The sequence below is a fragment of the Rhineura floridana genome, chromosome 3 (assembly GCF_030035675.1).
Source record: "Rhineura floridana isolate rRhiFlo1 chromosome 3, rRhiFlo1.hap2, whole genome shotgun sequence".
Classification (NCBI taxonomy): domain Eukaryota; kingdom Metazoa; phylum Chordata; class Lepidosauria; order Squamata; family Rhineuridae; genus Rhineura; species Rhineura floridana.
This window is the reverse complement of record NC_084482.1, coordinates 182,924,986-182,949,161: the sequence shown is the minus strand read 5'-3', so window position 1 is coordinate 182,949,161 and position 24,176 is coordinate 182,924,986. Positions and strand designations below refer to the sequence as shown.

The following is a 24,176-nucleotide window of genomic DNA, read 5'->3' as shown; positions in this document are numbered from 1 at the left end:
GATCCCAACAGAAAAGCAGATCTTGAAGTCAGCACCTATCTGGGATTAGCGGTAACTTCAAGGCCACTTGGCCAAGCTTGAATTTTTGTTTCTAGCATAGCTTGCTGCATTACAAAGGAAAAATGGGTCACTTGATGTCATAAGTGATGCCAAGTGCCTGATAGGTGGGTGGACCTTGCCTACCTGTCAAAATGTCCTGCCAGATTCTGTTCCCCAGCCCTGGAGTAGGGGAAATGAGGAAACATTTAAAAAATAGGTTGGATGCTTTAACCTTAGGGTCAGCCCCTAGATTCAATCCGAGATGGAGACTGCAGTCTGAACAAGTCTTTGCTAGGTGTTACAGATACCAGGTTACACACCTAGGATTCTGAGACAAAGAATCAATGGCTGCTCCTCATGTTTGAAAGCATAAAAAAAAAGAGTGGATGAAAACCACAGATGAGAGAATGAACTTGATGCAAGTTCAGAAAACCTTTATATATGTTGGACAGACACAACCACATTTGAGAAAAATAGTCCAATGGGCTGCAGTTTTCAGCAAAAAACATTTCCACTGGCCCTCTTATACATAAGATTAATTCAAGGGTGCAGTTTAATTTATTGATACCCGCAGTTTGTCTTTGTTTTCTCTTTTTATAAAACCAAGAAAAATAGGCAACAGAATTCATATCTAATATAGTCATGGCTATACCATGAAATGCAGAACTAGTTGTCTGATCCTTCACTGGGAATTTTGTTCAGACACAAAAGTAGTTATAGATTAATGCTAATTGACTATAAGGCAGCATGAGCTTGTAGGGGATGGGTAACATGTCTTATATGATATTTAGCTATAGCCTCTATGTGCAGGCTCTAAAAGAAAGAAAAAAGGATCAGGAAGAGGTTGTGGGCAAGTTGGTCAAGTAAAGTTCCCTGGCAGGGGCTACATCTCATTTTGTGCCCTGCATTTATGAATCTATATTTTTAATTAGTTTTGTTTTCTCTTTGCTTCCCCCCCTTATAAGTCTCTTTTTCTGAGCTTGTTATCTGCCAAGAATGCCTTCCCAGGTTGACCCTTGCCTGTTTGCCCTGGTTTTTCTAGTCTTGATTGCAGTTCATGATTTAGTTGCTGAAACTCATTTTTTAGGATAATTTTATAATGTCACTGACACTTATTTTCCCTTGATTCTCTCATGTGATCTGCCATTTGAAACCGAACAATGCCTGACAGGGAAACTTTCCTAGAGTCAGTATCATTCCAGCAGATGGGTTGCTGTTTTCACTTAAGGTGTTCTTTGTTACTTTTCTCCATCTCCAGACCCACATGAAGACAATTCCACACCCTCAGTCAGTTTCTAGACAGCGAACAGGATACCCTGGAAGATAACCAGGCTACGTTCTGAAGGCACATGAGCCAGCACCCTGCTGAAGCTAAGCAGGGTCAGGTCTGGTCAGTGCCTGGGTACAAGACTGCCTGGGAACCGTATGTAAGCTGTCTTGGGTTTCTATGATGAAAAGAAAGGCAGGGTATAAATGTGATAAATAAATAATAATAAATAATAACTGAGCCTTAGCCTTCATAATCCTAGATCCCATGGAGTTCTTTCCAGTTTGTCACTGTGATGCTGAAATATAGTGTGCAACTGAATATTTTGGATAAATGAAAGTTGAGATGATCATCTATTGAGCATATCCTCCAACAAACTCACCTGATACTTATTTATTTTATTTAACAAAAATATATACCGCTTGAATGTAAAGATCTCTAATCAGTTTACAAAAAACCATTAAAATTATCAAGAAAAGAGTTAAAAACAAATAATTAAAAACATATTTAAAATGAAACAACTGCTAACTAAAAAAAAGATTAAAACAGATCAATATCTATGGAAGTCTGGAAAGGCTTGCCAAACAGAAAAGTTTTAAGCAGGTGCCAAAAGGAATACAGTGAAGGCACCTGCCTGATGTCAATAGGCAGTGAGTTCCAAACAGTAGGTTCTGTCATACTAGAAGAACAATGTCTTACAAATACAGAACAAGTATTATGTGGCACCTGTAACAGTGTCTGTTCTGCAGAACAGGTGCTCGAGTGGGTACTTTGAGGTAAGGTGCTCTATATATAAATAAATGAATAAATAAAAATGAAATTGTTTTAGAAAGGCCAAACTGTAATTTTCACCTTACTGATACTGCTATTTATTCTAGATTTTATTTAGAAAATATTTAAAATTAAGATGCACAAATAAATAAATATATTTCAGAATTAAATTATTGACAAGAAATTTCCAGGCACTACTGAAAGAGTAATCAAATAATACTCTAAGATTAGACCTTCCAGCATTTCCCACTGCATTTAGATTGCGATGTTATTATATAAAACATGCAGAATGTAAAGACAAATAATTGGGTGTTAGAACAAATTAAACCAGAACTATCACTAGAAGCTAAAATGATGAAACTGAGGTTATCATACTTTGGACATATAATGAGAAGACATGATTCACTAGAAAAGATAATAATGCTTGGAAAAACAGAAGGGAGTAGAAAAAGAGGAAGGCCAAACAAGAGGATGGATTGATTCCATAAAAGAAGCCAAGGACCTGAACTTACAAGATCTGAACAGGGTGGTTCACAACAGATGCTGTTGGAGGTCGCTGATTCATAGGGTCGCCATAAATAGTAATTGACTTGAAGGCACGTAACAACAACAACAACATATTGTCCCAATGCCACCATTTTTTCTTCAAACTCTTGGAACATTTCAAATAAATTTTCATTAAAATCCTGTTTTATTTTCATTTCAGTTTAAAAGAGGACAGCATTCTTATCTTTTAGCTTCTGGGTGTATTTCAAGGGGAGTAAAACAAAACATGTTATCACATGTCAAATCTGCAGGACAGAAAGACACCAATTGCAGTGATATAAGATGGGAGTGAGTGCAGAATGATGGACAGCATAAGCCTTTTCTAAAAGACCATTTGTACAATTGAACTCAGAGGAGCCTATGGCTATGAAGACTGTGGCAGGCAGCTTCAGTAAATGGTGCCAATAACACCTCTGCTTCTTTCTCCAAATGCTTCACCCTGCCAAGAAATGTCGCCTCTGTCTTATCTGTGATGAATCAATTTCTTTGTTTTCATACAGAACTCTGTCTCTGTGGGGAATCAAGTGAAGCTGTATAGCACAGGCTCAAAAAAGACCAAGGATGCTGCTTTTTGGGGCATCTCTCATAGAGAAATATCGTAGAGTGAACAAGAATTGTCAAAAGAACAGTACAGGCACATTTTGCAACTTACAGGGAGGAATATTGTATCCATTCTAAACTCAAAGACCCATGGCCTTCTGGTAGATTTGTTCTTGTTTCCCTAGGATGCCTCTGCATTGATTCATTATAGCAACATTGCCCTTTAGGCTGGTTCACACAGTTTCCCTTACATGTGAGCAGATGTACTTTCTTCTGGGCAGAGAAATAGCAATCTGTCTCTCTGCACAGCCTCACATATTACCTTCAGGATCAGGCTTCCAGTCATGGCCAAGATCACCTGTCCACCAGTTGGTATTTACAATTTATTTGCAACATGCAAAGATCTTAGTGAGTCAAGCTGTGTGAACCCCAGGAAATTAAGAACGTGGCCTAATACACTTAGTATGAAATTATCACACACAATCTCTCTCTCTCTCTCTCTCTCATACATATACACATGGTCTGAATGATCCTGACGTTAGTGTTCAGTGATACATCTTTGCATTTCAGGACCTTTCTTAGTTCTCTCATAGCTACCCTCCCCATAAGAACATAAGAAGAGCCTGCTGGATCAGGCCAGTGGCCCATCTAGTCTGGCACCCTGTTCTCACAGTGGCCAACCAGGTGCCTGGGGGAAGCCCACAAGCAGGACCCGAGTGCAAGAACACTCTCCCCTCCTGAGGCTTCCGGCAACTGGTTTTCAGAAGCATGCTGCCTCTGACTAGGGTGGCAGAGCACAGCCATCACGGCTAGTAGCCATTGATAGCCCTGTCCTCCATGAATTTGTCTAATCTTCTTTTAAAGCCATCCAAGCTGGTGGCCATTACTGCATCTTGTGGGAGCAAATTCCATAGTTTAACTGTGCGCTGAGTAAAGAAGTACTTCCTGTTGTCTGTCCTGAATCTTCCAGCATTCAGCTTCTTTGAATGTCCACGAGTTCTAGTATTATGAGAGAGGGAGAAGAACTTTTCTCTATCCACTTTCTCAATGCCATGCATAATTTTATACACTTCTATCATGTCTCCTCTGACCCGTCTTTTCTCTAAACTAAAAAGCCCCAAATGCTGCAACCTTTCCTCGTAAGGGAGTCGCTCCATCCCCTTGATCATTCTGGTTGCCCTCTTCTGAACCTTTTCCAACTCTAGAATATCCTTTTTGAGATGAGGCGACCAGAACTGTACACAGTATTCCAAATGCGGCCGCACCATAGATTTATACAACGGCATTATGATATCGGCTGTTTTATTTTCAATACCTTTCCTAATTATCGCTAGCATGGAATTTGCCTTTTTCACAGCTGCCGCACACTGGGTCGACATTTTCATCGTGTTGTCCACCACAACCCCGAGGTCTCTCTCCTGGTCGGTCACCCCCAGTTCAGACCCCATGAGCGTATATGTGAAATTCAGATTTTTTGCTCCAATATGCATAATTTTACACTTATTTATATTTAATTGCATTTGCCATTTTTCCACCCATTCACTCAGTTTGGAGAGGTCTCTTTGGAGCTCTTCGCAATCCTTCTTTGTTTTAACAACCCTGAACAATTTAGTGTCGTCAGCAAACTTGGACACTTCACTGCTCACTCCTAATTCTAGGTCATTAATGAACAAGTTGAAAAGTACAGGTCCCAATACCGATCCTTGAGGGACTCCACTTTCTACAGCCCTCCATTGGGAGAACTGTCCGTTTATTCCTACTCTCTGCTTTCTGCTTCTTAACCAATTCCTTATCCACAAGAGGACCTCTCCTCTTATTCCATGACTGCTAAGCTTCCTCAGAAGCCTTTGGTGAGGTACCTTGTCAAACGCTTTTTGAAAGTCTAAGTACACTATGTCCACTGGATCACCTCTATCTATATGCTTGTTGACACTCTCAAAGAATTCTAATAGGTTACTGAGACAGGACTTTCCCTTGCAGAAGCCATGCTGGCTCTGCTTCAGCAAGGCTTGTTCTTCTATGTGCTTAGTTAATCTAGCTTTAATCATACTTTCTACCAGTTTTCCAGGGACAGAAGTCAAGCTAACTGGCCTGTAATTTCCGGGATCCCCTCTGGATCCCTTTTTGAAGATTGGCGTTACATTTGCCACTTTCCAGTCCTCAGGCACGGAGGAGGACCCAAGGGACAAGTTACATATTTTAGTTAGCAGATCAGCAATTTCACATTTGAGTTCTTTGAGAACTCTCGGGTGGATGCCATCCGGGCCCGGTGATTTGTCAGTTTTTATATTGTCCATTAAGCCTAGAACTTCCTCTCTCGTTACCACTATTTGTCTTAGTTCCTCAGAATCCCTTCCTGCAAATGTTAGTTCAGGTTCAGGGATCTGCCCTATATCTTCCACTGTGAAGACAGATGCAAAGAATTTATTTAGCTTCTCTGCAATCTCCTTATCGTTCTTTAGTACACCTTTGACTCTCTTATTATCCAAGGGTCCAATTGTCTCCCTAGATGGTCTCCTGCTTTGAATGTATTTATAGAATTTTTTGTTGTTGGTTTTTATGTTCTTAGCAATGTGCTCCTCAAATTCTTTTTTAGCATCCCTTATTGTCTTCTTGCATTTCTTTTGCCAGAGTTTGTGTTCTTTTTTATTTTCTTCATTCGGACAAGACTTCCATTTTCTGAAGGAAGACTTTTTGCCTCTAAGAGCTTCCTTGACTTTGCTCGTTAACCATGCTGGCATCTTCTTGGCCCTGGCGGTACCTTTTCTGATCTGCGGTATGCACTCCAGTTGAGCTTCTAATAGAGTGTTTTTAAACAACTTCCAAGCATTTTCGAGTGATGTGACCCTCTGGACTTTGTTTTTCAGCTTTCTTTTTACCAATCCCCTCATTTTTGTGAAGTTTCCTCTTTTGAAGTCAAATGTGACCGTGTTGGATTTTCTTGGCAATTGGCCAGTTACATGTATGTTTAATTTAGTAGCACTGTGGTCACTGCTCCCAATCGGTTCAACAACACTTACATCTCGCACCAGGTCCCAGTCCCCACTGAGGATTAAGTCCAGGGTTGCCATCCCTCTGGTTGGTTCCATGACCAACTGGTCTAGGGAATAGTCATTTAGAATATCTAGAAACTTTGCTTCTTTGTCATGACTGGAACACATATGCAGCCAGTCTATGTCCGGGTAGTTGAAGTCACCCATTACTACCACATTTCCTAGTTTGGATGCTTCCTCAATTTCATATCTCATCTCAAGGTCTCCCTGAGCATTTTGATCAGGGGGATGATAGATCGTTCCCAGTATTAAGTCCCTCCTGGGGCAAGGTATCACCACCCACAACGATTCTGTGGAGGAGTCTGCCTCTTTTGGGGTTTTGAGCTTGCTGGATTCAATGCCTTCTTTCACGTATAGAGCGACTCCGCCACCAATACGTCCTTCCCTGTCCTTCCGATATAGTTTATATCCAGGGATAACCGTATCCCACTGGTTTTCTCCATTCCACCAGGTCTCCGTTATGCTCACTATATCAATGCTCTTCTCTAAGACCAAGCACTCCAGTTCTCCCATCTTGGTTCGGAGGCTCCTAGCATTAGCGTACAGGCACTTGTAAGCAGTGTCTCTCTTCAAGTGTCTTTGGCACTTGTGGTTAGGCCTGTGGTAATTTTGCTCTTCTGAATTTATATCCTGTGCCCCTGCTCTCACAATGCCTACTTCTAGGCCTACCCCTTTTAAAATTTCATCATTTCTTTGGTTTTTATCCCAGGGGGGAGGTTTATTCCGAACCGGACCTTTCTCAGCTCCTGTCGGGTTTCCCCCCTCAGTCAGTTTAAAAGCTGCTCTGCTACCTTTTTAATTTTAAGTGCCAGCAGTCTGGTTCCATTCTGGTTCAAGTGGAGCCCGTCCCTTTTGTACAGGCCCGGCTTGTCCCAGAATGTTCCCCAGTGCCTAACAAATCCGAACCCTTCCACCCGACACCATCGTCTCATCCACGCATTGAGACTGCGAAGCTGGGCCTGTCTGGCTGGTCCTGCGCGTGGAACCGGTAGCATTTCAGAGAAAGCCACCTTGGAGGTCCTGGCTTTCAGCATCCTACCTAGCAACCTAAATTTTGCTTCCAGGACCTCACGGCTGCATTTCCCCATGTCGTTGGTGCCAACGTGCACCACGACCACTGACTCCTTCCCAGCACTGTCTACCAAACTATCTAAACGACGGGCGATATCCGCAACCTTCGCACCAGGCAGGCAAAACACCTTGCGGTCTACACGCCCATCACACACCCCACTGTCTATGTTCCTAATGATCGAATCACCCACTACAAGGATCCCTCCACCCTCTGGAGATATATCCTCGGCACGAGAGGATAGCTGCTCATCCCCCAAGGAATGGGTCCCTTCTAAGGGATCGTTTCCCTCTTCCTCAGCTGGATGCTGTCCTTCCCCGAGACCATCGTTCTCCATGATAGCAGGAGAGCTATCATCGTTGGAGTGGGACACAGCTATAACGTCCCTGAAGGCCTCCTCCACACACATCTCTGCCTCTCTCAGCTTTTCCAGGTCCGCCACCTTGGCCTCAAGGAAATGAAGTCGTTCCCGGAGAGCCAGGAGCTCATTGCACCGAGAGCATACCCACGACTTCTGTCCAACAGGCAGATAGTCGTACATGCTGCAGGCGGTGCAAAACACTGGAAAGCCCCCACACCCCTGCTGGCTTCTTACCTGCATAGTTTTGTTTAAGGTTTATTACGTCAATGGGTTGGAGACTGCGGTTTAGTTGAGGTCAGGGAACAGATGGGCAGAGTGGGGGGCCCTGGCCTCCTCGCCCTGCTGCCGAACTCGCTCTGCTGCTTAACTCGCCTTGATGCTTTGTCAGCTGGGGCTCCCTCTAGCTCGTGGAGCTAGGTCATTAATGAACAAGTTGAAAAGTACAGGTCCCAATACCGATCCTTGAGGGACTCTACTTTCTACAGCCCTCCATTGGGAGAACTGTCCGTTTATTCCTACTCTCTGCTTTCTGCTTCTTAACCAATTCCTTATCCACAAGAGGACCTCTCCTCTTATTCCATGACTGCTAAGCTTCCTCAGAAGCCTTTGGTGAGGTACCTTGTCAAACGCTTTTTGAAAGTCTAAGTACACTATGTCCACTGGATCACCTCTATCTATATGCTTGTTGACACTCTCAAAGAATTCTAATAGGTTACTGAGACAGGACTTTCCCTTGCAGAAGCCATGCTGGCTCTGCTTCAGCAAGGCTTGTTCTTCTATGTGCTTAGTTAATCTAGCTTTAATAATACTTTCTACCAGTTTTCCAGGGACAGAAGTTAAGCTAACTGGCCTGTAATTTCTGGGATCCCCTCTGGATCCCTTTTTGAATATTGGCGTTACATTTGCCACTTTCCAGTCCTCAGGCACGGAGGAGGACCCAAGGGACAAGTTACATGTTTTAGTTAGCAGATCAGCAATTTCACATTTGAGTTCTTTGAGAACTCTCGGGTGGATGCCATCCGGGCCCGGTGATTTGTCAGTTTTTATATTGTTCATTAAGCCTGGAACTTCCTCTCTCGTTACCACTATTTGTCTCAGTTGCAGTCCTAGCCTTCTTCTGAACAGTAGTCAGAAAGAACCAACAGCTTTCAATGAGATGCTCACCTAGTCACCCATGCTGAGTAGGAATCACCTTGAGGTGATCAGAGAAGGAAGCTTTTCTTCTTGGCCACTGATATGCCACAGTTGATTAATGGAGATTTGTGCAGAATGACAATTATTTTGCTAGGAACTTTTGTGGACATATTTCAAGTTCTTCCCCAGCTTGAGGTCAGTTCCATTCATTCATCACCCTCCACCTGTGCAGTGCATACTCCAGCATGCCATAAACATGATCAGATCATCATGGACACAGCACAAAAACATTTGCAGAATATATTGTTATGGGATTTGGGGTGTGAGATGGATGATTTCTATGAATCCCCTTTCCAGCCTGTGGTTTGGGATCTGCAAAGGAAAAAACCTGTTCTACTAGTCAGACTAGTTCCATTCATAACTTAATGGATTCATCCATCGAGTGCCCTCATTAACATGTGTAAGGATCGGCTTTTGTTGTTAGAGTTAGTCTGAGGAAAGGCTAGGAGATGAAAACAGATAGAGAGGCTTGCTTGCTCTTTGTGTCTGAACCCCCAAAGCTATGGAAAGTTCTGATGGATGCTGTGAACCCTCCTTCTTAAGCTCCTGTTGTATATATGTGTAAATATACCATATCTCATAAAAACACCACAGTCTCTCTCATTCCAGAGACACTCAGTCCAAGGAAACCAAATCCTGGGTAAGAGCAGGAACCCCTAGAATTCTCACTGCTTAGAGATTGGGGTGCATGCAACAATATAATACACTTGCAGATGATTCAAGAAATGGAGGCAAGCTTCAGACAACAATGAAAGGCAAAATGAAACTCAGTCTGATCTGGATGGAAATTCCTTCATGACTCCAGTCATATCTGACCCCAATTATGAGGAAAAACCATCCAAACTCATGCAATTTTTATTGGATTGTTATTCCAAATCTCTCAACATCCTATGGCTAGCAGTTGAAACTGAAGCTTAGAATGCATTTTTAACCAACTAGTCCACAGTTTCCAGACACCATCGTAAGTCATAAAATATAAATGCTTCTCCTGCTCACTCTCTGATACCTCCCCCCACCTCTTGATCTGCACTCAGGTGTTTCGCAAGCAGGAATGGAGAGACTACAATGATTTGCTCATATAGCAGGTCTGATGAAGTCTGAAAGGGGTCTGTTGCTTTCCGCTGGTGGCCAGTGAGTTCCACAATATGGTTGGCCTGCACAGACTGGTAGAAGGAACCTGTAAACCTACCCCCCCACTTACTGAAGATGTTGTTGGGGAACTCTTAAGTAAGCCTTACATTGCACAGGGAATGGGATGTGTGTGGTTGTATATGTGTATCTAGGAATGAAACAAAGCAGATTTTAAAAGTACTGTAGCTACTACTCATTTTATAGACTTCTATTTTAATTTTTTGGTATTCTAAAAATCATGTCATGTGACCTCCACAGCATCCAGTGCAGATTTCAGGTAAATTAGTTGTGGGTGGAACATATTACATCTGGCATGTCTGCTGTGTAAGTCATTCCATTAAGACATTAAAAAGCCATTGTGCACAGGCAAGAATAAGGAGGCAAGTTACAAATAATTTGGGTGAATGAGGGCCACAGCTGTACTGATTATTTTTTTAAAAAATCTTCAGTGGGTAGAGTTAGTAAGTATTTCACCAACTGTAACATTCCCCATTCCCAGTGTCAGTGGAGTTATCAATTAATTTGGAGTTATTAATGGTTATAGATGGCTACTAGTCATGATGGCTATACAGCTACCTCTAGGAGTAGACGCATTATGCCTTTGAAAAGCAGTTGCTGGGGATCACAAGCAGGAGAGGACCATTTCCCTCAGGCCGTTCTTGTAGACCTCCCAGAGACATCTGGTCAGCCACTATGGAAGACAGAATGCTGGACTAGATAGGCCCTTAGTCTGGCTCAGATTAACTCTTCTTATGCTTTTATGAGGTAGTAGAGCCCATCTCCCTCTACTTCAGTCTCCTCTTGAGTAACCCCACCCAGGTTCAAAGCCCCAAGAACAGATAGACCTTTCTGCTCATGGCTCCTCACAGTCTGCACATCATAAAATGTGCTGCAGTGGCATGGGTATATTACTACCTCCCCCCAAACCCAGCCCACAGGGATGGGTTGGAAGGCCCCAAACAGGTTCTGAACTCTGTTCCCCTCAAACGTAATAACCTTGAGAGACAGGTCTGCAGTTGCTTCTTTTCACAATCTAAATAATGCCTCAGGTTGCTTACCAACCTTTGTTCTCATTCACCTTTTCATCAGCTGTGACTCATTGAAGAAAATGACAATTCTAATTAAATGGCCTTATATCCCACTTAACACTGTGCCTCCTGGAGCAGTCCAATGTAGGTAAAAAAATGCATCATGTACTGTAGCCCTGGGTGTTTTTTTTCCTAGTTTTTGCTGTTTACTTTTTTTTAAAAAAATCTGGGGTTTGTGCCTGTTGTTTCAGACTTTACTACAGTGTTATTGATTTGTTTTGTTTTGAACTGATGGCTGAAACCTTTGTTTTATATCATTTTTGTTTTAAAAGCTTCTTCAATGAAATGCGGGAGATGATGCCAATAATCAGTGCTTACTTTTCTATGGGCTGAACAACATGTGAAGCCAATTTGGTGCAGGGGATCATAATGGGAACACAGTTGTGAAGGGGAGACAACTCCCCTTCCCCCCCATGCCATTTTCCCAATTAAAAATTGTCTCCCTTCAAAGGCGAGAAGCTCCATATTTTGTCCAGTGTGGTACACCTAGGTTTGGGGGTGGGAATCTTAAATTGTGAAAACTGCACTAAGAACAGATTCCTGTGCATGGTTTTGACCTAAATATCCCTTCCCCCATAGCTGTTGTTAATACTTTAAGAAAATCCTATTCACAAATCTCCTGCATTTTTGGTCCTAAGAAGATAGGAGCTGGAGCTCAAATGCTTTTGAAAGTTACAAGGCTCTGTCCTGGTGAGCACCAGCCCAAATTAAGTTGTGAAAGAAGGAAGTGTATTTATTTTTGTTCAGTCTTTGCTACAACTACATCTGCATGCAGATAATAAAAATGTACATTTTGTTTTTATTTCTCTTTTACAAAAATTAACTTCCACTTTTATTTTAAAACTTTAAACTTTAAGGCTACAGTCCTATGTACACTTCTTTTTTGAGCAGTAATCCTCATGCTGTGGGACATATATCCATGTAACCATGTTGAAGGTTGCACCCTAACAGCACAACGCTATGGGTGGTATCCAGCTAAGCCACACTCAGGGTAAAGCCACTGAAAACAATGGACTTAAGTCCATTGATTTCAGTGTGTCTACTTTGAGCATGACTAACATTGGTTATTACACTGTGGATATCCAAAGTATATCCCACTGCTTTTAGTGAGGGTTACTGAAGGCACATAACAACAACCACAACTTTCAAAAAAGTGTGTTTAGGATTACAGCCTCAATGTCATAAATTATGACATTTATCAATTTGCCAAAGCATTTAGAAATTGCAAAGAACTTTTTAAAAAGAAGACTAAATATTATCAAATGAAGGGCCAAGGAAGTGTGCCAGAACTACCATCCTGGCATCATCAGAACAAGCAATATAACTTTAAATGATATGCACTCCACACAAAATATGTAATGTTCTGAAGGTCTAATTAAATAATCAAGTATAGTCTAAAGTCACAACAGCAGGATCATCTTCAGCTTTTGGTAGGACAGACAGTAAGTTCAACAGAGGATGTTTTTGAAACACAAGATGTCTCAGGGCCAAATTCAGACCTGGAGTAAGCAGGCACTACTTCCACTAATGGCAGTGGCATGGTACACACTTAACCAGATCAGACTTCGGTGCCCAGTATTTATATTGCATAGACCAAAGAATATACTTGCCAGACAAGAATAGGAATCATTAAGTCTGTGGTCCAAAGTGAGGCGCTGAAGCATCTCAAAGAGCGCAGCGTGGTCAAAGTTACAGGGATTGGAAGAGATAAATTCATCCATGCCATGTTTTTGAGCTCTATCTGCATCTGTTCATTTATACATATAGAGAAAGACACAATTTAGAGAAATGTTGCATTGCATAAGATGCATCAAACACACATCATGAAGCATGAAAAGTACAGTGCTCCCTAGCATTTAGCTGAACTCCAGGCTCACAAGTCTCTGTCAAAGAGTCTTCAGCTTCCATTGTCAACTTGCAACACTTGTTGATTGCCTTATTGCTTTTAGACCAAAAGTACTAAAATAATCATTTACCCACTAGAGCACATTTCTTCAGTACTTAACAAAAGAACAAAAAGATCTAGTAACTTTTCCTTCATAAACGCAAAACAAAACAAAGCCAAATCTCCAAAACAACTCATCCCCCAAACAAACTAGCAGGACAGTAACAACCAGCCAGCTCCTATTTATGTACTTCTAAATAATTGTAATAGATTCTGCCATTCTAAGGAAATGTGGTTCATTATGTTTTCTTAAATTTACTATATTTGGCGAAGCATAAACCCATTTAGATATTTTTGGGACCAATTCCCATCCATCTTTTTTGTTTTTGTTCTGCTCAACCTGCATTCATAGGCAGAGGTGGGGTTTTTTTTTGCTTTATGTTTGCTAACACCAGATTTTAAATCTTTTGTGAAAGAAACAACAAAAAGGATATTCCTTTAAACACTGTGGGCAAGTTAAACGGAGGTGAAACTTTCATTTCAGTGACAGAGTAGCTTGATTTTTTTGGATCCTACTAATAACTGCTTCAGAGAAGTGACATGTAATACTATACATTTCTACTCAGAAGTACATCTTGCTGATTTCAACGGGATTTACTCTCGGGGTTCAACTTCTGGTCTACCTTTTTTGAGAGAGAAGGGACACAAGATGCAGCCTGATGCTATTCATGTTTACTCAGATAAAAACCCACTCCATTCAATGGGGGCTTCCTCTCAAGGAAGTGGGCAGAGTATTGCAACCTTAATGTTTTTCAGTTTATTCACTTGTTTCATTTTAAGGTCATATCTTTTGGAACATGTTTCTGCAGACTAAACATATTACCCATATGAATTAATATACCTAACAAATTAATATACCTAAGTTGCAGGAAGCAAGCATAGTTTGGGACATGGCTACAAAAAACATTGTTTCCAGTGTCCTGATGCAGATGTGTTCAGTCAGGGGCATCTGAATTAAAATGCACTTTCCTCTTAAATTCTTTTTGTCCATTGACTCAGTTTTCTGCTACATGAGACCTTGCCCAAATCCTTAACAAATAAAGGAAAGGAGGATTTAAATCCCCACCTTGTTTACAGCTTCATACTAGGGTCTTAAGAGAATTAGCAAAACTGAAGGGCACAACAACACACTTAAAATGAAGACCTAGAGATTCTCTGGGATGATTCTCACTTCAAAAGCACAATAAGAAATGAAAAAGTCTGGATTTTAAAAACAGCAAGTGGAGCTATGTTTATGTAGAAACAAAAGAGATTGCTTTGTAAATGCCTGACTCATACGTTAAGGAATTAGAGCAGCCTTTTTTTTATTAAAAAAGAAGGGGGGGAGCCCTTTATATTATATTATTAACTATCAATGTAAAAGATTGTGGCTTTCTAAAAGACTACTCATGCAAACCTGTAAAACATGAAACATCTCCAGTAATTGCAAGAAAGTGTTGATTCAGCAAATAATACATACATTTCTTTAATTCTGCATCTTTTGAACGAAGACTTGCAGCCTAACCTTCTCTATACATGTTTACTTGGCATAAAGCCCCACTGAATTCAGTGGGTCTTAATTGCTAAGTAATTGTACATATAACTGCAGTCACCTGATGGGATATAATCAATTATTCCAGGGTGTGATTTTACATATTTGGTTCATTATGAACATATTTTAGTCAGTAACTAGTTTATTTTTTTCTTTTTCTTTTATCAACTTCTTGTTTAATTCCTAACGGCACATCCATACAGCGGCCTCAACAATTAGAATAAAACAGAGTTTTATCTAGTTGGCTGTTGCCACAAGATTAATCCCATACATGTATCAATTCAGTGGCATGGAGAATCCACATGTGAATTAAGAGATAGGGCTGGCCCTACCATCAGGCAGAATGAGGCTGCTGCAGGCCCACCGCTATTCCCCATGAGTCCTCCAACTAAGCTAGTCTGCTCTGAGCCCCCTAAGTTGGCTTGCTGCTCACAGGTACAGTGGTACTGATGATTTTTCAGAAGTTTCAACTTTCAGATTGGTTAGATTCTGTAAATCTGTGTGTGTGTGTGTGTGTGTGTGCGCACACGCACGCCAATTTATGCTTGAAGCAGGAAAATGAATGTCTGGGGCCAATCCTGATAAGCCCATATAGCTCCTTCCTTATCCCCACAGGGCTTAAATTGTCTTCTATCTAAATGGCAGGCTAAATGGAATTGTGGATCAGGCTGTATGTTTACTTTCCCTTCAGGCATAAGACCTTCAGGCAGTCTGCCTACCTTGGGTTTCAAATTGCAGTACGCTGTGAGCAACCAATCCAATGCTTTCTATCTTTTTTGACAAATGATGCCTCCATCTCTTCTGGGCCAAGATTGATTTGATTCATACAAATTTACCCATAAAGTCCCCTCCCATGCGTTCTTCCATTTTCAAGTGTTACAGCAGTCAGAATAATTAATGCATACATAACAAATGAAAAGCTTCATAGTTTTAACAGGCTGCATGAAGCTTTTTAAAAATTATTTAAATAATCAAGACGGTAGCATTCAAATTTCCCCAAGTATACTGCAAGCCGACAAACTGGCTGGAGGCCTTCATTTGCCAGTTCTGCTCAAATATTTCATGACTTTTCCAATTATGAGCCAGTCCTGATGCTTTAATATAGAAGCCAGAGAAAAATGGCTACAAATTGGAAGGGGCCGTCATCCTCTAAGCCGGCAGAATCCTGACCTCACAGGACTCAAGTGTCATGCCTCTGAACTGTTAAGTGTTCAGCCTCCATTAATAGTTATTAAAAATTAAATGCTGTGTTCTATATGATTTTTTAAAAAAACAAACATCAATAGATCGGTACACAATAAGATAACTCTCATCCATGATTTGATTGTGGATGAAGGTGCCGATTTGGTGTGCATTACTGAGACCTGGGTGAGTAGGCTGGGAGGAGTTCATCTGACCCAGCTTTGCCCACCTGGATACTCAGTGCAACACCAGCACAGGCTGCAGGGATTAGGGGGGGGAGGAGTTGCTGTGGTCTACAGAACTTCCATCTCTGTCACCAGGAAACCACTCTGTCTTGGAGCTGGCTATGAGGGCCTGCACCTGGTGTCGGGCAGAGGAGACAGGAAACTAGGGTTGCTGCTGGTGTATTGTCCACCTTGCTGCCCAGCAGCTTCTCTGACTGAGCTAGCAGAGGCCGTCTTGGCTGTGGTGTTGGCAGGAGCCCAGAATGATAGTGCTGGGTGATTTCAATGTCCATGCTGAGGCTGCCTCTAGTGTTCCGGCTCGGGACTTCATGGCCTCCATGACGACCATGGGGTTGTCTCAAGTTCTCACTGGCCCGACGCATAGGGCAGGGCACACCCTTGACTTGGTTTTTGCTCCAGATGGAGAAAGGGGTGGTCTGGAGATGGGAGGTGGTGGATGTCACCCCATTGTCATGGTCAGACCACTTCCTGGTGAAGTTTAGACTTATGGCTCCGATCCTTCCCTGCAGGACAGATTAAAATGGTCCGCTCCCGGAGCCTAATGGAATCCACCGGATTCCTGAATGCCCTGGGGGAGTTCCCAGTAGATAGAGCAGGTGACCCTGTTGAAGCTCTTGTCACGCTGTGGAACAGCAAGGCGTGTCGGGCTCTTGACACGGTTGCCTCCGAGCGCCCTCTCCGACATTGTGGAGCCCAGTTTGCACCTTGGTACACCAGTGAGCTAAGGGTAATGAAACAGGCTGGATGACGGCTAGAGCACAAGTGGTGAAAGATGTGCTGTGAGGCTGATTGGGCATGAGTAAAACATTATAACTGTGCCTACTGTGTGGTGGTGAGGGTGGTGAAGAAGGCCTACTTCTCTGCCTCCATTGCATCCTCAAGTAGCCATCCAGTGGAGCTTTTCTGGATAGTCAGGGGTCTGTTGACATCAACTCCAGGAAACGAAGTTTTAGAGCCTTCAGAGGCCTACTGTCAACCGTTTGCAAGGCACTTTGAGGGTAAAGTTGCTCGCCTCCGTAGCAGTCTTGATGCCCCCTCCACACCTACTGTAGTCTCCAATGAGGTGTCCAGTGCAACATCTGCTGCAACTTCTTGGGAACAGTTTCAGTTGATGCAGCCTGATGACGTAGACAAGGTGCTTGCAATGATGTGGTCAGCAACGTGTCCTCTCGACCCTTGCCCTTCTTTGCTTATTGAAGCTTGCTGAGGGGGTTTGACCGAGAGGATCCAGAGTGTGGTCAATGCATCATTGCAGGAGGGAGTGGTTCCAGCCACCTTGAATGAGACAGTGATCCAACCACTCCTGAAAAAGCCCACCCTGGACCCATTGGTTTGTGACAACTACAGACCGGTTGCAAATACCCCCTTTTTAGGGAAGGTGATAGAGAGGGTCGTGGTGCAGCAATTGCAAGTACTCTTGGATGAAACAGATTATCTTGACCCATCCCAGTCCGGGTTCAGGCCTGGTTATGGGACTGAATCAGCCTTGGTCGCTCTGATGGATGACCTTTATCGGGAGAAGGACAGGGGGAGTGCGACCCTGTTGTTCTTACTGGATTTCTTAGTGGCTTTTGATACCATTGACCATGGTATCCTTCTGGGTTGACTTGGTCAGATGGGTATTGGAGGAACTGTTTTACAAGGTTCCGATCCTATCTCCAAGGTCGGTCTCAGAGAATAGCATTGTGTGACTGTCTTTCGCCCCTTGGCAGCTGTGCTGTGGGGTGCCTCAGGATACCATCTTGTCCCCCATGCTGTTTAACATATATATGAAGCCCTTGGAAGCGATCATCAGGAGATTTGGAGCAAGGTGTCAGCAGTATGCTGACGATATTCATCTCTATTTCTCCGTAACATCTGAATTGGGAGAGGCGTGAAAGTCCTGGACCGGGCCTGGACTCAGTGGTGGGCTGGATGAGGGCCAAAAAACTGAGTCTGAATCCTAGCAAGACAGAGGCACTGTGGGTTGGTGGTTCCTGAGTTCGGATGATTGGTCAATTGGCTGCTTTGATGGGGTTGTATTCCCTCTGAAAGAGCAAGTTTGTAGTCTGGGGGTGCTCCTGGATCCATCTTTGTCAGTAGAAGCCCAGGTGACCTCTGTGGCTAGGAGTGCCATTTACCAGCTTCGGCTGATAAGACAGCTGTGGCCGTTTCTGGACCGGGATAGCCTGACCACTGTTGTCCATGCACTGGTAACCTCTAGGCTGGATTACTGTAATGCGCTCTATGTGGGGCTGCCTTTGAGGTTGGTCTGGAAGCTGCAGCCGGTGCGAACTGTGGAATAGTCTTCCCGATGAGGTGCGCTTGGCGCCGACGTTGTTATCTTTTTGGCGCCAAGTTAAAACCTTCCTCTTTTCTCAGGCATTTTAGTTTTTTAGTTTTTAGTTTTAAATATGTTGTAATTGATCTTAGATTTGTGGATTTGTATATACATGTCCCTTGCACTGATTTATTGGATTTTATTGTGTATATTTATATTCTCTGTTGTACACCGCCCAGAGAGCTATGCTAGTCGGGCGGTATAGAAATTCAACAAATAAATAAATAAAATAAAAATAAATAAAAATGCAGCGGCGAGACTGCTCACTGGAGCAGGGTATCGCCAACATGTCACCCCGCTGCTTAAAGAATTGCACTGGCTGCCCATTTATTACCGGGCCAAGTTCAAGGTACTAGTTTTGGCATACAGAGTCCTATACAGCTCGGGACCAGGATACCTGAAAGACCGTCTTACTCCTTATATGCCCAGTCGATCACTGCGCTATGCAGGGGAGGGCCTCCTGCAGATACCATCTTATCAGGAGGTCCATTCTGCACAACATAGGAAACGGACCTTTAGTATGGTGGCACCTACCCTGTGGAATTCCCTCCCCTTAAATATTAGGCAGGCGCCATCTCTGTTATCTTTTCGGCACCTACTGAAGACTTTCCTCTTTCAACAAGCCTTTTAAGTTAAGACCTATCCCAGTCTGCGTCTGTGCTGGAATTCTTTTAATATACTTTTTTAAAAACATTTTTTTCCTGAACAATGTTTTTTTTTAACTTTTTATTTAAGATGTTTTTAAAGCTTTTTTAAAGAATGTTTTAAAGTTGTTTTGTTTTAATGTGTTTTAAGGTCTGTTTTTATGATGTTTTAAAGTGTTTTTACTGCTTTTGTTTGCCACCCTGGGCTCCTGCTGGGAGGAAGGGCGGGATATAAATTAAATAATAAATAAATAAATACATAAATAAATAGACAATTACACCAGGCTCATAGCGCTAGACATGGGGTGATGTGGCAGGTTTGGCAGTGAGAATAGGTGGAGTTACTTTTTTCTCTTTTACAGTAGAAACTAGTCTTCATAACGGGGTCAGTGCATGCTGCCCACATGGATTCTTTTGAAAAGATAAAGAATTGTGTTTGCTCATGGCTGTGCCTGTGAATTTATGCTCGCCCCACCAATCCTACCTGCTGTGCTGGGGCAACCTTGGTTGCTCAGGTGTCATTGACGCAACTTCCACTGAGAACAGACAATAGGCTGCAGGCAGCCAGGCTAACATACCAGCTCTGAGGGTGCTTGGCAAAGGAATCTGCCTCCTGAAGACTCCCTCTTAGTCCTGATGGCCTCTTTTTGGCCCTGTTCTTTCTGTATTTCCCTGAGCTTCCTATCATCTGCCCCTAGTTTTATTCCTGAGGTGCCAGGATCGTGGTCTGAGGCCTAATCTAGACAAACTGCACAGCATGTAGCAAAACTGTTTCTGGAATGTGCCACATCAGCCTGTAGGTGGGAGGAATAGAATGTCTGACTGCCTTCCAATATTTCAAAATGAATCCCTGTACATAGAAAACCAAGAAGAATGGTGCTAATCTTCTTAAGCAGGAGCACTCTTGCTCCCATTGAGAGCATTGATACATGTTGCCCCCATCTTCAGTGCTGAATGATACATTTCAGGGGCAATTTTTCTCCTGTGATGTGCTGTTTGTCTAGACCAGGCCTATGCTACCATACCCACCCAGGCTTGGCTGTGAAAAGTAGGATCTTGGGATCACTTCCCAGTTCATGCACAGGCTTATTCTTCATGCTTTTTTTCAGCATGGGGCAGTTCAATATTTGTCAAACCCATCCACAAGACAAATTTCTATGCTGATAACCATCTTGATGTGATTACCTCAAGGCAACAAGTAATCTCACAATGGGATGCGGTAGCAGTTTTGTTAATACAGCCTGTGCACACTGCATGGGATATATGCAATCTATTGGAATTTAACAATTTGCCAAGCAATCTTCTACTAAGGCTCCAAGCTTTAGGATCCTCAGGTTCCCACACTAACACCTTGGAACGCAAAGAGACCCCGTTGTGGTGGTGGCTACGTTAGGCTCTTGTGAAGGTGAACCCATGCCTCCACGTGGGGACTTTACACAACCACTGTGAGTTGGGTGATCATGGACAACAAAAAATTTGAACTGTTGTGATCATGCAAATCACAGCAGCAATGTATACAGCATTCATGCAGAGGATACAGTTCACACAAAAAACACCTCCATGTGAAGTTAGTCTCACTCCAAAATATTCCTGTTCAAACCACTGGCAAAGTAAAATGGCTATTTCTATGTCACTGTTTAACAATGACTGTTTAACAAAAAGACACACTGGGCACATTTGCAGTCATGATGCTAAGGCCAGATGAACAAATGTTATATATGGGTGTACAGAACTCTTTTGCAGCCACTACAAACCTGGATAAACCAGGACCCAGCACTTAACCACAGCTTTCTGTTATGTGCAAATCTGGAAACTATGGTTAACAACTTCTAAACAAGGCAGGATATTAAGTCGGTATTAACCAGGCATTCCTATTCTGGCCTGTTTGGAAGCCATTAACCATAGCCTCTGGGTTTGCATATAATGAGAAGCGATGGTAATGAATTGAACTCTGGCTGCTCAGCAACTTGTATGAAGGGAGGAATGAAGCAGTTGCAAAGAGAATGAGTGCTGGTGTACACTGCTCATGCATATCATCGCTGAGGATTTTTGACTGAGTGTCATGCGCGAACACAGCCGCCACGCTTAGAGTTTTGAGTGATCACAATGACAATCATTTAGTATGGGTTCCTTGTACAGAAGGCAATCTGCTGGATTGCCTTCTGGATACAGAAGGGCATGTTATCACAAATCTTATAGAGTAATTTGACTTTATACATTCAAATAATGTCCACTGATAATTAGCTATACGGTAAGAATGAAGAATTGAGGGGATTCAACAATGTCCTCTTAGATCTGGAGATAGAGTAATGGTGCCAAGAAGCCTAACAAAAGGAGGCCTCACATAAAAATCAAATACGGTTCAAACTGGAGATGAATTTGGAAAGTGAGTATGCTGCAGATTAGACACCCAGACACAACTTAAAATGTTATGCTTCCGAACTGCATTGTAGCTCTTTGGAATAACTAGCATTTATACAGGAGGATAAAATATTAATTAACATCTTACTTTGGCAATGCTGTTTTTTCTTCTTCAGAACGATAAAATAAATGCACCAGCAAGCTGTTTTAGGGTTTTTGATTGGCTTCCATTTTTAGCAAGTGTTGATTTGGCTGGGGCAGAAATATAGACTTGCACTAAAACATTTCTCTTTCTAGGAAAAGCAAAGCATGATATCTAAACCTACTGTCCTTTGTTACCTTCCCTCCTGCTCCACTTTAAATTACATATGGATCTAATGGTTTCAGTGCAATCCCTGCCAGCTATATTAAAATATAAATATTCTTTATAGTTTGCAAAAAGATTTCAACCAATTATCAGATTTAGGTGCGTTTTATGCCATTCTCTGAATATACAGATGATTGTCAAGACATATTAAATGAATCAATGGTTAACAAAAAAATATTTTGATTTTTCTAAACCCCTGATTTTCTTATCCACAACAGCAAAGACATTGTATACTTCTATAGTAATATACATTCCAAGGTCTTTATGTTAAAGGATTTGGCACATTTAAAATTAATTGGCTTAGAACACCACTCATGGGATGCTCCTGCTGGAGGAAGGGAAGGCAATTTTAATGGATTCCTCCTTTCCTGTGCAGCCCCCTGAAAAGCTGCTCTGAAGGGTTGGGGAATCCTTCAGAAAAGTGTGGGAAGGAGGTTGTAGGGAAGGAAGAAATGGATGAGAATTGCTTCTCCACCTTCCTCCAGTGGGAGCCTCTGCTGGATCTTGGTCCTAAGAAGTCTTTCCATTTGTAGAATGGACACTGTGGATCGAACCCATTCAACATTATGGTGAAGGCCAAGGAAATGTTTCATTTGAGGGGGACAAGTCAGAAACAGGTATCACAAGCAGTACCAACGTCCTTGCAAGTTTTGGATGGCAGCCTTTCATAGTATAATGCTTCTCTGTAGATGTTTCTTTTTTGCATGTATTTATATATATTTTTAATTGGCTGGCATTCAATGGGGGCTCTTCAGCTGCTCCTTTCCTGCTACAGCCTTACTGTGACCCTTTCAAAGTTGCCCCAAAGGACTAGAGACTCTCTGGATTGGCTTTCTGTTATAGGCACATGGAGCCGATGCTGAAAGGGAAAGATCAGAATTCTGCATGAAGTAAACGTGCTCTGTGGATAGGGGAAAAGCTGCAGCTCCGTGGTAAAGAACATGGTTTGCATGCAGAAGGTTCCAGACTCAGTTTATAGCATCTGCAGATAGGACTAGGAAAGATGCCAGTCTAAAACTCTGGAGACCCACTGCAACTCAGTGTAAACAATACTGAGCTACATGAATTAATGGTCTGGCTTGGTATAAGTTATGTTGTGGTATAAGCATGACGATTGGGGGGTTAAATAAGCTGACATTATAAACCTCTACTGCCATTGATAATGTTTTATAGATATGCTCACTTCTGAAAAGGCAAGTGGCTATCAGAAAGATATTGCTTTGAAAAATACTGATTTCCCTCTCCTGGTGCTATAAGGTTGGTTCTAGAAGGGCCACTTTTTGTGTGGAATCTACTGACCAAAGCAGACAAAAACATCAAACATATTTCTCTTCCTATTTATTTTTCTTCTTGTTTAGTTTAGACACACCTTGATGGATCCTTACAGATGGGTGTAAAACTCCAAAAATGATTCCCGTTATAAAAGGCTGCAGAGTATTCATTTGTTTGCATGGATTGAAAACCTGCTTTATTTATTTTACAAGGAAATAAATAGCTTTGTTTTAACTCAGAAGGCAAGTGAGCATCTGAGTACATTTTTCAGAACAGATTTATTTACAAATAAAAAAATAAAAAAGCAACCACCAGCAACCATCCAATTGTAAATTAAAAGGTGACTTTGTATTTTATTCATCTGGAAAATGTGTGCTTGTCATATCTGCTTGTCCTTGCAAGAATGAAGTTATGGTTTGGACAGTAACAAATAATGACACTAGTCAACCTCATCAGTAGACATGAAATAAAGGAATGACAATGATTGATGGCAGCTATTCATTTACAGATATTTCTAGAAGATTTTTTATTGCCATAGTCAGGCTGGCATAGCAAGTTTCCCCCCACTATTCTTAACTCTTCTTTAGCTCTGCACAACAGTGGATGAGAGGGCAAAAGGGACTGCAGGCAACTCCAAGCCTCTTGTACAAACACCTGACAGTGTGCTTTTAAGAACTGCTATGCTCCTTCATAATCTCATTGGTTTATGCTGAATAGATACACAGAAAGTACTACTTGGTAACAAAACACCACAGCAAAGGGTCTATGGAGAACAGGCATACTCCAGATTTTCATCAGAGAGAGAAGAGAGAGAGAGAGAGAGAGAAACCCCCCTGCAGCATATAATACGATTCTAAACATTCTCTCATTGGTTATCTTGGCATTTGGTGAAGCAAATATAATTATATGAGTGCTGCTATCTCCCTTACTGTTTTAGAGTGTGCCATAATTTTGCCCCTAGTTTGAAGCCAACATGATCATTCCTATAGGACCACTCACTTGCATAAAGTTTCACACAATACTGTTCCCTTCTTTGGCATTCTTTCAGTTATTTTTTTATAAAATTGACCATGCTTTATAGTGTTTTTAATTCTTGTGGCATAAACAAGCATATTCCTTTAAATTTGTTTTAATGGCTTCTCTTCAGTAATGCATTGGACTGTAAATCACTAAATATGTTATTGCAATGAGAAAAGTGTTTAATATTCAGTGGGTAATGTTTCAGCAGTAGCTGAATAAACTAGGTGGTC

General features: G+C 42.0%; 1 protein-coding gene across 13 annotated transcripts in view; it reads right to left on the bottom strand.

Annotated features, from left to right (window-relative positions):
- The window catches only part of CADPS (calcium dependent secretion activator), a 562,280-nt gene that overhangs the window by 200,837 nt on the left and 337,267 nt on the right, over window positions 1-24,176 (bottom strand). For 12 of the 13 annotated variants that reach the window (XM_061622068.1, XM_061622066.1, XM_061622061.1 and 9 more), the window contains exon 12: window positions 12,670-12,806. In XM_061622068.1, the coding sequence (XP_061478052.1) occupies window positions 12,670-12,806 (137 nt within the window). The remainder of the gene's footprint in view (window positions 1-12,669; window positions 12,807-24,176) is intronic. The other variant, XM_061622071.1, reaches the window with a different exon arrangement.